General features: G+C 37.9%; 1 protein-coding gene across 3 annotated transcripts in view; it reads left to right on the top strand.

Annotated features, from left to right (window-relative positions):
* Positions 1 to 10,579, top strand: part of LOC593101 (RING finger protein 17) — a 107,652-nt gene extending 97,073 nt beyond the window's left edge. For 2 of the 3 annotated variants that reach the window (XM_030995340.1, XM_030995339.1), the window contains exons 36-37: positions 3,801 to 4,120; positions 10,412 to 10,579. In XM_030995340.1, coding sequence (XP_030851200.1) covers positions 3,801 to 4,120; positions 10,412 to 10,460 — 369 coding nt within the window. In that variant the 3' untranslated portion in view covers positions 10,461 to 10,579. The remainder of the gene's footprint in view (positions 1 to 3,800; positions 4,121 to 10,411) is intronic. The other variant, XM_030995341.1, reaches the window with a different exon arrangement.
* Positions 10,580 to 14,636: the final 4,057 nt, after the last annotated feature.

Raw genomic sequence — 14,636 nt, 5'->3', positions numbered from 1 at the left:
TACACACACAATCAAGAACGGCACACACAGAGCTGCTGCAAGAAATAGACCGGAAAAAGCGACTTGGCGACCAAAAATATCCCCAGAGTGCATATGAAATGGGGCTTGGTGACAGCAAAACTTTGAGGTGCTGTATGCGGACAGGAAATAGAGGGGGCTAGTTTTGTTATGAAACAAAGTGGTTAAAATGCAATTAACTGGTTGTCGATTTTCTCTCAAAGGAAGAGAGATTTTGAGAAAAAGTGCGGAAGTGGGTACAAAAAAAAACCTGGGGGGGGGGTGTTTCACAAAGATCCTAAGTCAAACTTAACTCTAAGTTGGACTTAAAAATAAATAATGGAGAGCCATCTGTAGCCTTAAAATAAAATATATTCAAAAGTGAAAATTCAAGTATTTTAGACTTTTCCGTCGGTGTTAGTGAGATGGATGTAAAAGAAAAAGGAAAGGAAAGAGGCAAGATATATCCACTATTCAGCCTCAAATACAATGAATTGATTGCTTATTTTCTCTGGGAGGTTGAAATACAGCAGGGAAATCCGATGTCATTAGCTGTGCTTCTCACCACCAGACAGCTCTTTACTAATATGATATCATCTTTCACCGTCGGTCGATGCTCGCCACTTATGCAAGTCGTTATTTAAACAGTGGCGTAAAAACGTCGACCAGAAAAAATATATCCTACCGATACTGGAATTGAAGTTTAATGTTCTGATGAAGATAGACATATCAGTTGCGCTTTGAAGCTGTTTAAATACCACAAATGCTTTGCGCCATGAATAAAGTAAATACAATAATGCTTGTAACATCATTAGGGCAAATCTTTTATAAGCATTAATTTAAGGCACAACATGGAGCAAAATGGAAAGAAGTGGTGAAAAGAAAAAAAATGGTAAGTTGTTTTCTAGTGAGAGATTAAATGAAGGGTAGAGGAAAATGCCAAGAAAACTACCATATCAGGCTGAAATACATACTTCAAGTATAGGTTGGAAGTTTGTCATGATTTTGCACAAGAATATGTACTTGTTGCCCAAATCTCCAAGTTATGCCATTTTTGAATTGGCAATTAACATTCATTTCATGATGTTATTAATTTCTTCATCATTATATAATAGAGATTGACTATTATCTTTGCATTTTCTAATTCTGAAGAAACACAAGGTTTGAAGAACAATTACTGTAAATCCAGAAACTATTGCTGAATTCCTGCTTCCCCTCCCGAACCCCTTTACAAAAAAATGACATGAATTATTGACTGTCACTTGAAACTTCCACATCGTCAGCTAAGCCACTTTTTCTTGATGCTTCATCAATTTCTCACATTATACCTTTGTGCACCTGTGTTAGTCGTAGGAGAGGGAAATTCCCAATTCATGCCATTTTTCAATTGGCAATTAACTCTCATTTCATGTTATTGATTTCCTCATCAATATTTTGGATTAGTAAAACAAAAATGTTTAACACTAGAGATTGACTATTTCCTTTGCATTTTTCTAATTCTGAAGAAACATAAGATTTGATGAAAAATTAATGTAAATCCAGAAACTATCGTTGAGTTCCTGCCCTCCCCCCCCCCCCCCCCCCCCCCCCCCCCCGCCCATGAACAAAAAAATTGAAAAGAATTATTGACCATCACTTGCAACTTCCACATCCTCAGAGCTAAGCCACTTTTTCTTGACGCTTCATCAATTTCTCAATTTCTCACGTTATAACTTTGTGCACCTGTGTTTGTTGAAGAGGGAGGGGATGTTTTAAGCAAACTTACTTGAAATATATCCAAATAGCTTTCTTGATTTTTGCAATGTAACATTAATTCATTACATTATCCTAGCCGAAACGGGAAACTAACATATCCACATCCTCAAAGATTTTCTTTAGCATTCCTTCCACAGATCTGCTAATGCATTGATCTGCTAATCGATTTTTAGAATGTTCCCTTTTTTGGAATGACTTTAATTGAGAAATGAGCAGCACTTCCCCGGTTTCTTTTCCCAAACGCTTGTGTCTGCACACTCATTGATTTCTACATGGCCTATGGACGTTGTGAAGTATCGACAAATGCACTCAGGGTTTGTCATTTCAAACATTTACCCCATGCAGGCATGTTTGCTAGATCCATGGAGAATTGGATTTATTGAAACTGAAGCTTCTTAAGATACACAGCTTAGATCCAGGTTTTTTTCGTCAGGATCTGTGTGCTCATTCTGTCTTGAACCTTGCAGATTGCCTTTTAGTTGTTATGCTACCGTCTATCTTTATTTGTTTAAAAGTCATTTATGTTATATTTGCCTTTTGTCATTTCTTCCTTTTTGTTTTTTTTATAATTTTTCATTGTCTATCACCTTCCTTCCTTGCTTCCTTCCTCACTTCCCATTTCCCTCTCTCTCCTTGCTGGTTTCGTCCTTGTTCCCGTCCTGACATGTCCTTACCTTCCTCCCCTCCTTATTCATTCCTTACTTCTCTCTCTCTCTCTCTCTCTCTCCCCTCTCTCTCTCTCTCTATCTCTCCCTCTCTCCCTCTCTCTATCTATCTCTCTCCTCTCTCTCTCTATCTCTCTCTTCTCTTTCACCTCTCTCCTTCTTCTTTTTCTTCTTCTTCTTCTTCTTCTTCTTCTTCTTCTTCTTCGTCTTCTTCTTCTTCCTCTTCCTCTTCCTCTTCCTCTTCCTCTTCCTCTTCCTCTTCTTTCTCTTCCTCTTCCTCTTCCTCTTCTTTCTCTTCCTCTTCCTCTTCCTCTTCCTCTTCCTCTTCCTCTTCCTCTTCTTCTTCTTCCTCTTCTTCCCATTCTCTTCTTTCCTCTTCTTCCCATGCTCTTCTTCCCTTTCCTACTCATTCTCTTCTTCCCTTTCCTACTCATTCTCTTCTTCCCTTTCCTTCCCTTTCCTTCACATTCTCGTCTTTCTTTTCCTTCTCACCCTTCCACCCTCCCTTGTCTATCCCTCTTTTCCTCTGTGAGATACTACCCAAAACTTCCCGTTTATTACATTTTGAAGAGGGAGGGTAGGATAACTGGTGACACGACATTTGCTCCTACGACAATTGCTCCGGGCTTTATTTCGTCTAAGATGTAGGGTTAGGGTAAGGGTTTCAATAGGGTTTTATGTTAGGTTTAGGGTTAGGTTTAGGGTAGGGTATAGTGTTGAATCCAGGGTTGAAGTTAGCCATTCGATTAGTGTATGAAATTTACAGCGGAGCAATTGTCGCCGGAGCAAATGTCATGGAATCATGATAACTCCCTTCAATGACATTTGTTGTGTTCATCCTTGTCTCTTCCTGAAATGCACCATAGTGCTACAATTGCTGGAGCTAAAGCTGGGGTACTATTATCCAGAGTTCTCTGGAAGCGTATAGAGACGTTGTATCAGAATGTTATATATGCTATAGGAAAACAGATTTTTATTATTATTGTTATTATCATTATCAATTTATCATTTTTGTTATTAATAAGGTCCACGGTTTGAGACCTGCCACGGCACTAATGTCCTTCGGCAAAACATTGATCTACATTTGCCACACTCATCCCAGGTGATGTTAATGGGTACCTTTGAAATGCTAGAGCGCCGTAATGGCAGCACAGCTAAAGCCGGGGTAATAATCTCCAAGTTTGGAAGCGCTTAGTGAATGTAATAAGTGCTATATAAAAACTGAGTATTATTATTATTATTATTATTATCAGTATCATTATCAATTTATCATATTATTATTATCATTATCAATTTATCATATTGTTATTATTATCATTATCAATTTATCATATTGTCATTATCATCAGTTTATAATTATTTATCCCCTCTTCACCTTTGCAGGAGGATGGTCCGATACCAATGATCAGTCTCTATCAGGATACCACCCAGACACTTCCAATTTACTACCCCCTCGTAGAAGAAGGCTTAGCCGACACCCCTGCGAACTCTGAAGAGCAGCTTGTCACCGCGGCCTTCAAGGAGGTAGGGCGCATCCTGTCTGCGGGGAGAGGACAGGGACAGAGGAGACCAAGGCTGAAGGGGTCGGATCGGAGGAGGTCGGCGGCAAGTGTGAGGTTCTGTCCGAGGAACCCAAGATGGTTCCCTCAGGGATGGAAGAATGATGGTGCGTTCACATCCTCTTCCCCCCCCCCCACGTGCAGGTGTGTGTGTGTGTGTGTGTGTGTGTGCCTGCATAGATGCATGTTTTCAGGCAATAGCCTGTATTCAAGCCCTGATACCTACAGTATTATGCTTTTCCGAAATAATAATTAAAAGCTATGTTTATAAAATGTTTTTTTAGATTTGATTTGCTTGCAATTTTATACCATTAGGAGTGCAGGTTGGATGTTTGCAAATGGTTTAATTCTTGGCATTGCTATCGGTCTTGTGGTATAGCTTGTATGACACCCCCCCCCCCAAAAAAAAAAAAAAAAAAAAATAATAATAATAATAATAATAATAATGATAATAATTATTTAAAAAATAATAGTAAAAACAGCAACTACAACAACAAATGAGTTAAATAATAATAATCATCATTTTGATTACCGGTAGTAGTTTTTTTTTTTTTTTTTGGGGGGGGGATGTTCGCTCATGTTGCTTTTTACTGTCCTAAACAAGAAGAATAAAGGGAATGAAATAGTATTAATCAGCAGTAAGGAAGAGAGAGAGAGACAGACAGACAGACTGTTGACGGACAGAGAGACAGAGAGATAGAAGGAAGGCTATATAATCATATACATGTAAACAGAAATGATAGACATAAGAGTAAGGCTGTGCAGGGTAGTCGAATGCTCGAGTACCCGCACGGTTGACAACTACTCGGTACGATTTCTCGTACCCGAATATTCGGCCGCTAAAAAAAAAAAAAAAAAAAAAAAAAAAATTAAAATGTCCAGGCCGACACTTACCCGTGCCTGGGTGAGCGGCGGCCGCTGGCATGGTGCCGTCGGTAAAAATGTTTCCCAACTCGAGCACTGTCAAACTCACCACTCAGAAACTGGGACCAAATGTCTGGATTTCTGCTTGGACTTGGAGGAAAATGGATTATTCTGCCATCTTTGGTTTTTAAAACAGCATTGTTCACTGTTATTATTATTATTAAATGGGCGCCTTCAACTGCAACTCAAAGTAAAATTGCATGCGTTTTCGGCGACAGAACTGGGATACTGCTCCAGTTGTTGTTGTGGTATGTATGGTGGTGGCAACAAAAAAAAAAAAAATCCAAAAAAAAAATCCAAAAAAAAAAAAAATTCAAAAAAATTCAAAAAAAACAAAAAAACAAAAAAAAAAACATGGCGTCCGAATACTCGAGTATTCGCTTGTAAGCATGGGAGTGTACTCGGGTACCTCATTACACTGTTGTGCACAGCCTTAGTTACATAAGAGACAGAAAAAAAGATAGAAAGACTGGGAACACAGGACACAAGAGAGAAGGCAAGAAAGAAAAAAATAGACGGACAGGGCATGAGAAAGCTTGAAGGAAGAGAGGTGGGATGAGAGGTTGAGAAGGAGGAGGAGAGGATATGTGTCAAGCTGTGTGCTCTCCTAAATTGCTTGAGATGTGACAGAAACTCCATGCCTTCAACAATAATGCAAAACTAATTTATCAAAATCTGTGTTTTCATAAATAACATTTCTTAGAATGTCACTTTCCCTGAGGAAAATAACCTGGTTTTTAATAATTTTGTGATAGAGTCTAGCCTATATGTATCTGTAACCCAGGAATATCCGGCTTTATGAGACGAGGCCTAGAGCATGCTACATTATTTTTTATAAATAAAAGTGTTATTTTCATCCTTTTTCATTTGGAAATTACCTTGTTTTTAAATTGATTTGAGGGGAATGATAACTTCATGACTCTGATACGACCCTAGATAGACATTTACAAGTACATGTTTATTTAAATTTTAAAGATTAGTGCCAATAGCTGATAGGCATTCTGTTACAATGGCTTTTAATAGCTTTCTCTTCGACATTATTCCTTGATTCCATTGTTCAGTGTATTCACCTGTCTCACTAGAGGCAGTCCTTTCTCAACTCCCTCAACCCCTTTATGAAGAGGAAGCAACTTAAGCCTTGTTCGATTATGAAGTGGTAGACCTCTGCATTTTTTTTATGATGACGTAAGGGTGTTATGTTTCACGTTTCTGTATGTTGTAACAATAGGCCTGTCTTCACTATCTCGAGATTGCCAAATATCTAGCTATTTGAACTATCCCGATCGCAAACTATCCAGCTAATTTGCGTCTTCATCAGACCGAAGTAGCAATTAGAAGGATATTTGGGCAGGATTGTCATCCCAAGATATCTTGGGAAAGTTTGCAAAATATCCCACTATTTGGCAAAATATCCAGCTATTTGTCCCGTGCGTCTTCACTAGACCAAAGATTCGCAATACGCGCTAACGCTGAGCAAAATATCTCGAGTTAATTTCTCAAGGTCGAGTTTCAAGTTTTGAGGTCGAATCTCGAGATAGTGAAGACGCAATTTGTTACTTCGGGATTATTTCCGAAATCAGAAATAGCGGGCTATTTGGCAATCTCGAGATGATGAAGACGCGATTTGTTACTTCGGGATTATTTCCGAAATCAGAAATAGCGGGCTATTTGGCAATCTCGAGATGATGAAGACGCGCCTAAAGAGCTCAGTGAATACACCTGGGACTTTGTTGCACCCAACTCCCATCCATTGTTTTAAACAAAAACGCCGGGGGTTAGCACTTTATATCTGAACAGGCCGTAATGAAATGAATTATTCAAGGAACTTTGGGGTGTGTTAAAATCTGATTCTAGTTGCAAACTTGAAATGGCAGACCTTAAGGGTAGAGGTCAAACAAACCAATTGTGATCTGTCATGAAGTGTGAAGAATAATTCCTTGATTTTTCCCCTTCTCTATCACCTCACTCCCCCCCCCCCCCCCCTCCTCTACTCACAGGCATCATCAGGGTAATTAACAAATGACTGGAAATGTCTTCCGTTACTGCAAGGGAAGCAGTACCACTGGCCAAACTTTTGGAATTCATTTAATCCTATTTTGGTGTTACTGACAGGACAAGAATAATTCACAATTTTAAGAATTCAACCTAAAACTGTTTTTCTTCTTCTAATCTTCACGTTATCCTTATTAATTGTTGATAACCTAAAAAAATGGAACACTCTATGCCTTTGTCATTTTATTTTCCTTAGGCATTTTGGTAATTTTGTACATGTACACTCTGGGGGAATATGCCTGAAATACCTGCAGGTATCATTTTGATAGTGTTATTTCATTAGGTATTTGAAATGAAGTTGTGTCAATTCTGTCATTGTCGTACATTTGTATGGCAGTTTGACCCGACCCAGAAATGACAACATACTTTGTATTAAAGCACCTAGAGCATTCCTGCAACATTAATTATATTGTTGTTTAAAAATAAGTGGAACTAGAACATGTCACGTACTGTAGAGATGGTTATCATACCTTTCTAAGAATATTGATCTGCGTATTTTCCAGGGAATTTTGTCTGATGTTGTTTTGTTTTTAAATAATCTTGGCATAACAAAAACAATCAGGTAGGGCCAGAGAAACTCATTGGTTCTCTCAAGATATAAATCACCAATTCACCCGGAAGAAAGAGACATAATATCATTGTGTGTCTGAAAGGAGGGCGTTGGCAAGCGTGCATGCCACAAAGCAAATTCCTGGTAACTCGCTTCTCTGATTTTGATTCATCTATACATAATTTTGAAAGATGACAGGGATTTCTTTCTTTATTGACTAATAACAAAATTAATATGATTGATATATCCCTGACAAGTAGTTTTGTATCAGATAAGGACATATTTTTATGAAGTTACAGGCATTTCAGTGTAACAACCTACATTTACTGATTTAGCACAATGGTGCGTACACGCTTGTGCCAGCCGGCCACAGACAAATATCATTTCATCTAATCCGGGATTTCCCGCAGAAATGGATCATGCCCTTGCGCTACAGGTCTCGCACCTGAGATGCAGGGGCGAAGATAATGGGAGGTAGAGGGTATCACCCGGTGTGATGATCTGCTAATGAGGATATTACTTAGGCTGATTGATGTCATGGGGTCTGTTCGGCGTGGCCAAGGCATCGGGGGAGGAACTCCCTCGACTCCTCAGACGAAAGAGGAAGTATAGGAGATGAGGTTGCCGTGGCGATGAGCACTTCTCGTCCCCCTCGGCTGCGTGACCTTAAATGTTGAACTTCCATGGGGGTTTTGTTTGACTGGTGTAATATCAGATGAATCCCAAGGTCTTATATTGCTTTTCTTTGTCTCCTCTTGCTCTAATGTGCTGCAGCTTAACTTTTGTATCAAAATCTTAACTTCAAACTCCTCTGAGAATCGTTGAACTCCTGACAGGTCTTCTTCTTAGAGAGGAAGGCCATCCTGTTATAAAATACAGAAACAGAAATGTGACAGAAACAAAAATGTGGTGAAATCATGGACGGATCAAGAAGTTTTTGTTAGGAAATCCATGAAAGAATCAAGAAAGTTTGAGTTTTTAAAACTGTAATTGATCAAACAAATGTAGAGTCTACTCTGATTTCTCCTGCAAACACCTCTTCATGCAGTTGATTGATAAATGATAACTATCTGAATATTTTTTTCTCAACTGTTAATAAAAAGGAAAAAATCAATTTCTTAGTGGTAATGTTAAAGGCATTTGCCCATTACCATTACCAAGGTATGTTATACAAATACAAATATTGACTGCTTTTAGGGGCACGGTTAAAACTATTGCCCAAGGTGATCTTGAAACTGTACTGTCCCCTGAGACAAAGTTGAGAGGCAAAGTGCTGTCTCGAGATCACCAAGGGGCTTTAGTTTTAACCATAACCTGAAAAATATGCAGTCAATATTTTTTTAATATCCCGCATCCCAAGTGTCAATTCTTAAAAAGATATCCAATCTCGACTAAAAATATTTTTAGCTTTTTCAAACACACCGAGTGTTGACTACCACAGTCAGAGTATTCCAAGAGGTTTTATCCAACATGTTATGTGGCCAGGGGGGGTGTTTCACAAAGACTAAGATTGACTTTAAGTTGGACTTAACTATGGTAGGCCACTGTTTACTCTAATATCATGATCTTACGATATTATTTTTTCCTTCAATAATGAACCATCAACAAATAAACATTCTGTCGATAAATTGTGACCACTATTTATACGTCCCTTCAGAGACCAATGCCAGTAAATGGTAAGAGCAAACAGTGGCATTAAGGGCCTGCCATAGTTAAGTCCAACTAAAAGTCGATCTTAGTCTTTGTGAAACACTCCCCTGAACAATCTTGAGCTTCCTCCTTGAAAGTGAATGCTTTATAAAAACAACATTTTACAATAATCCAGGAAGAATGTAACAAAAGCATCTCCATGCCCTCAAACTTTGTTAGCTCAACCATGCTAGGAAAACCTTTTTATTGCAGCTATTCAATTGACCTGAGGCAAACCAAAACACAGAAGATTCTGTCAAAATTTACTGTTTGGTTGATTTCATACTTCCTTGGAATTATAGTTGTGTAACATAAACTATGTATACGGTAGGCTTGCGGGTGCACCATGTAGTTATAGAAACATATGATCTCTTGGAGTTGCTATTTCTAACTCGTGAGGATTACCTTATCAGATAAAAAAAAGGGGAGAGTGTGAATGTACATGTAACATTACCTCCTACGACTGTGTGAGGCTCTCCCACGTGACTTCGCAATTGTTTACAAAAAACAATGTTTTGGGCCTCGGGGGAGGAAATTAAGAAGCAAGAAGGTGTATTTAAAGAAAACTCTCTTTCTATGTGAACTTTCAGCATCATTCATCTACTTTAAATCTAAGCCTATGAAAAGAGCAATAGTTCCCTATAGAAGCATTCAAATTATGGATTTTATTTCACATCTTAGTCCGTGAGAAAAATCAAAAATGAGGTACTTGCTGTATTATATAACTATCATAGCAACCTTCTTCGGGGTTATGGGGGAAATAGAGACAGATGATAGAGAGAGACAGACAGACAAGGAAGGAGAGATTGAGACGGACATGCATATGGGCAGAGAGAGAGAGAGAGACAGACAGAGACAGATAGAGGGCGAGAGAGAGAGAGAGGGGGGGGGTGTTGAGCAGAATCACATGACACATGTTACAATAACAATTGCTCTGCTGTCGATTCCTCACACTAACCCATGTCTTAATTTCAACATTAGACGAAACACTTTACCCCAATATATCCCTAACCTATGATATTGCATTTAACATTAGTGCTTTTGATATATATATGCTTGTAAGGGATAATATTTCCAATCAACAAATAAATCTCAACACTTTGCCTACAGACATTCAACATGAGGTATTAAACTAGGTGGTCTGTGTATTAAGCTTATGGGAACGAGTTATTCTAGTAGTCAACTGATTAACTTTTTCTTCTTGGTTTCTATCTTTGCAGGTATAAACTGAACTTTTTGGAGGAAAGGGAGAATCCATTCTTTGCATAGATACAACTCATCAGGATTCAGGATTTCTTGCGGTAGATGCATTCTACAGGACTATAGTATTTGCCGAGAGACCAGAAAGGCTGAAACTCTATGTTAAAGTATATGATTTAATTCCATTCTGACACTTTGGCATGCAGTATATGGTGTATTTGTTGAGAATAAAAGTGATGTCCAAATTTTTCTTGTTCATATGCAGCTAATTGTAAATTACATGTATTTCTATTATATGTCTTTCTCTCCCTCTCTCTCCCTCTCTCTATGTTTCTTTCTCTCTCTCATTTTCTTTATTTATCTTTCTGATATTTCTTTCACTGTTTGCCTTTTGTTTTCTTCCCATGTAGTTTGTCTTTCTATTTTTTTATTTTCAAAAATCTTTTTGTCTACCATTACATCAATCTCTGTTCCTTTAGTTTTTCTCTCCTAATTTTGTTACCACTGTACTTATCGGTTTTGGTTTGTTTGGTTGGTTATTTTGAGACGGTCATCATAAACTTTGACAGTCTGTAAACATACTTGTTTTGTGCCATTGGTGACATCATGATTGTGTTATTCACTCTAAGAGTAAGGTCTACAAGTTATGTGTGTTTTGACGTCAGCATGGTATACAAAAGAACTTCATATTCACATGATTTCATGAATGGCTTGGTTGAATATCTTGTTCATAATAAAGTTACTTTCAAACAAGAATAGTTTGTAATGCTGATGTGAATGTAAGATCACCTTATTTTTCATGTTAACAAACAAGGTTGCCAATTCCACAAGATCACCTCCGAACAGAATTGCCTTTTTGCATCATCCATTCCTTCCAAGTCCAAGCTATTAAAGTTCATACAATAACAACTACATCAGGGGTACTAGAAAATAGGCAGCAATCTTGTAGTGTGATACCACCACGACATGGCACAACATAATTATTTCAGATCCAATAGTATGGTAATATGACACAATCATCTTGCATGAGTAAGTGAGAATATAAAAACATGGAAAAACTTCTGTAATGCAAGTTTAAGCACTGATGTCTCTCTTGTTAGTATATTATCATACCTGATGTTGATATCATTGAAAAACCTGTTTATTCCCATTTACAATGATGCCCCATTTTAATGATTATGTAATCTTGGAATATCAATGTTTCAAAATGCATTGTTATTGTCAATAGTAAATCTCCATTTGTTTGTAGGATGTAGTGTGTCTCTGAAGGAATAACGATGCCTTTTTTTTCAATGAGTATTATATGTTTTGCTGCTTCACTCTCAAGGTTTATGAGACAAGTAGGGATGTCTTTATCTCTGCTGAGAGCCAGTTTATCTTGCATTACCAGGGTGTGCCTAATTTTATTTGTATTGTCTTAAGCTAAATGTGAATATTGATGAATGTACAAAAGGACTTGTTTTGCTATTACCTAAAGAAAAACATACTAGCAAGTTTAAAAGAAGTTGTGTTCTGATTAAATGATTATTTCAACAGTATTATGAAGAGAGTTGTGGAGGAGGATACAAAATCAAAATGTTTTTTTTTTTTTACAGTGAACGCATTTATATAAAACTGTTATGATCCAGAGATATGGATTTCAATATTTATCTTTGTGTTTTTAAAAGCGTATTGTTTCAGAATATATATGAGGATATGTTTGTTTAAAACACTGTTTTCCATACTATGTCAAAGGCTACTTATTTTGTGCGAGCCACAAGTTGTTGGCATATGTAAAGAGAAAAAATAATTAAACTGTGTTTCACTTGAGAGCTGAGTTAACGACCTTGCCCTTGTTTTTCCTTGTGTTCTCGTAGCATGTGGGTGCTATATATGTTTTTTTCTATATCCTGTATTTATTTCCCACCCCTCTCTCGTTCTCTCTCTCTCTCTCTCTCTCTCTCTCTGTCTCTCTCTGTCGCGCGCGCACACACACACACACCCTCACACACTACGCACACTTTATTTCTCTCGCTTTTTCTTTATTTATGTATTTTATTTTTTTCCAAATTCACTCCCTCTCCAACTGTTAACATATCTCCTAACTTCAAAGCCTATATTTCTGATATGATTGCATGTAAGCCCCCCCCCCCTCCTCATCACACACACACACACACGCACCCACACTTTTTGTAATTTTTGGTATTCCTCCAAATGTGTAATACAAACAAAAACATACAATTGAATAAGAAAAAATAACGTTTTCCATATTAATATTGATGACACACACATACAGTAGTATGAATTGTTAGTGCTTGTTTCTCTCGATGTTATTTCTGAGAATGCTACGGGTCTAACTGTCACCACGTCCATCTAAACAGTTTCTCGAAAAATCACCGCTTCTATGAAATCGTTTACTTCACCCTTAAGTGCTTGCAGCAAAATCCAATTGAAGATGAACACATATAAAACGCTTTGCCCGTATTTCAAAAGTTAACTACACTTTGAAATGAACCACACACAAAAAAAAAACACCGGAAAAGGCGATTGAATAACTGGCAAATACAGTTGGGAATTTCATGAAAAACACAAAACGATGTATCCGACTTAGATGAAGTTACTTGACGGGCGCTCATGTCCGGCTGAAGAATTGACATTCGCCTTTATACCATCACGCATTGGAGGTGTGGAGGTAGATACTTGCCGGAAGCTCCACTTTGTTGAAGCAAATGAAGATGTTTTTCTAGTTGTTGCTTCTTCGTTTTGCTTTGTTTTGTATTCCTTCCTCTAATATGTTTATTGCCTAGGGAGGGTTGACCAGAATGAGCAGAAAAGGGTGTTAACAAAATAGCACAGTACTGTTGTTGTGGTGTGTTCGTTCAAACTTTAATTTGACTGAACTTTTTGCTAAGCTGGAAGGATACCGGTAATTGCCCGTACCCCATGTCTTCCCTTCAAGTTGACCAGTCAGCTTTAAGAAAACAGAGATCAACTGGATGCGACAATACAGTGTGTCCCAGAAAAAACGAAACCGAGAATTATCGATGTTTTATCATAACTTAATCACAATTATAATTAATAAATGACACATGTTAGAAAATCTTGGATCCTCTTTCATTTAATGTAACTCATATGATGCATATGTCATGCATGAGTGGTTAAAAACAATTTGAAGAAAGGGTACCAAAACGTCATTTGGCAGACGGTATCTGAATTTCAAAGAGAAAATCACATTTCCAAAAAGTTCATTTTCTGTCCAGGGCTCAGGGACTGTCGTGGCCGTGCGAGCCTGACCACGGGCCCATTCCAAGCCGAGTCCGGTCCTTTATCCGACTTACATAGGATACTTGTATTATAACTGTACCACAAACGTTTGAACTCATTATTTACAATAGCCATTGTAGCACAGCATTTTTATTTTTTTATTTATTTTTTTATTTTTTTATTTTTGTTAAAGTTAAAAATCGCTTTTTGATCTTCAGTTTTAACCATGATCATAATAAACAATTGATTCCCACAGCAAGTCTAAGATCTTCTTAGCATATTTATGTATGCTGTTTGTACCCGTTTGTATGTTATACGAATAATTATGACTGTCCTGCTGTTTTGGAAAATAAATTAGGAAGTATGAACGATGCACCCTATGCAGCTGTTTAGCAGACGTGAATGAATGATCGTGGACAGGGCTGTTATGAAATGAGTTATGGATGGTAAAGCTATATGGATTGTGAGTGATTGCTAAGCAAGGCAGGTGTTTTAGTAGGTCAGGTCCGTACCTGATGGCCACACCATATCAATCTGCTTTCTTCGTTTATATGCCCCACTACCCCCCCCCCCCTTCTCCCCCTCATCTCTCTCTCTCTCTCTCTCTCTCTCTCCCTCTTTCCCTCTCTCTCTCTCTCTCTCTCTCTCTCTTCCGCACTCTCTCTTTGATTATCTCTTTTTCTTTCCCTATATTTATTCGCTTATAAACAAACTATGATAGTCCATACCTCGGGTTACAGGTTTTATTAATATTTCCTTTCTTCCTATTTTGTTAACGTTGTATAATCACGTCCGACTATACCAAGCCTAGTGCCTTTGTGGATTCTCGCATCCCTTTTCCGTTTGCAAGGTATGTGTCGATGTAAACCCTGACGATATATATTGATATGTTAAAAGAAGGAAATAAATGTGATTTGAAATCAGAACTCGCTCTCACTCTTCCTTCCCTCTCTTTCTCTCCTCCCTCTCTCTCTCTCTCTCTCTCTCTCTCTCTCTCTCTCT

Source organism: Strongylocentrotus purpuratus, unplaced genomic scaffold (genome assembly GCF_000002235.5).
Source record: "Strongylocentrotus purpuratus isolate Spur 01 unplaced genomic scaffold, Spur_5.0 spur5_scaffold_21, whole genome shotgun sequence".
NCBI lineage: Eukaryota > Metazoa > Echinodermata > Echinoidea > Camarodonta > Strongylocentrotidae > Strongylocentrotus > Strongylocentrotus purpuratus.
Note: the sequence above shows the minus strand (reverse complement) of the source record. Positions and strands in the feature narration are given on the sequence as shown.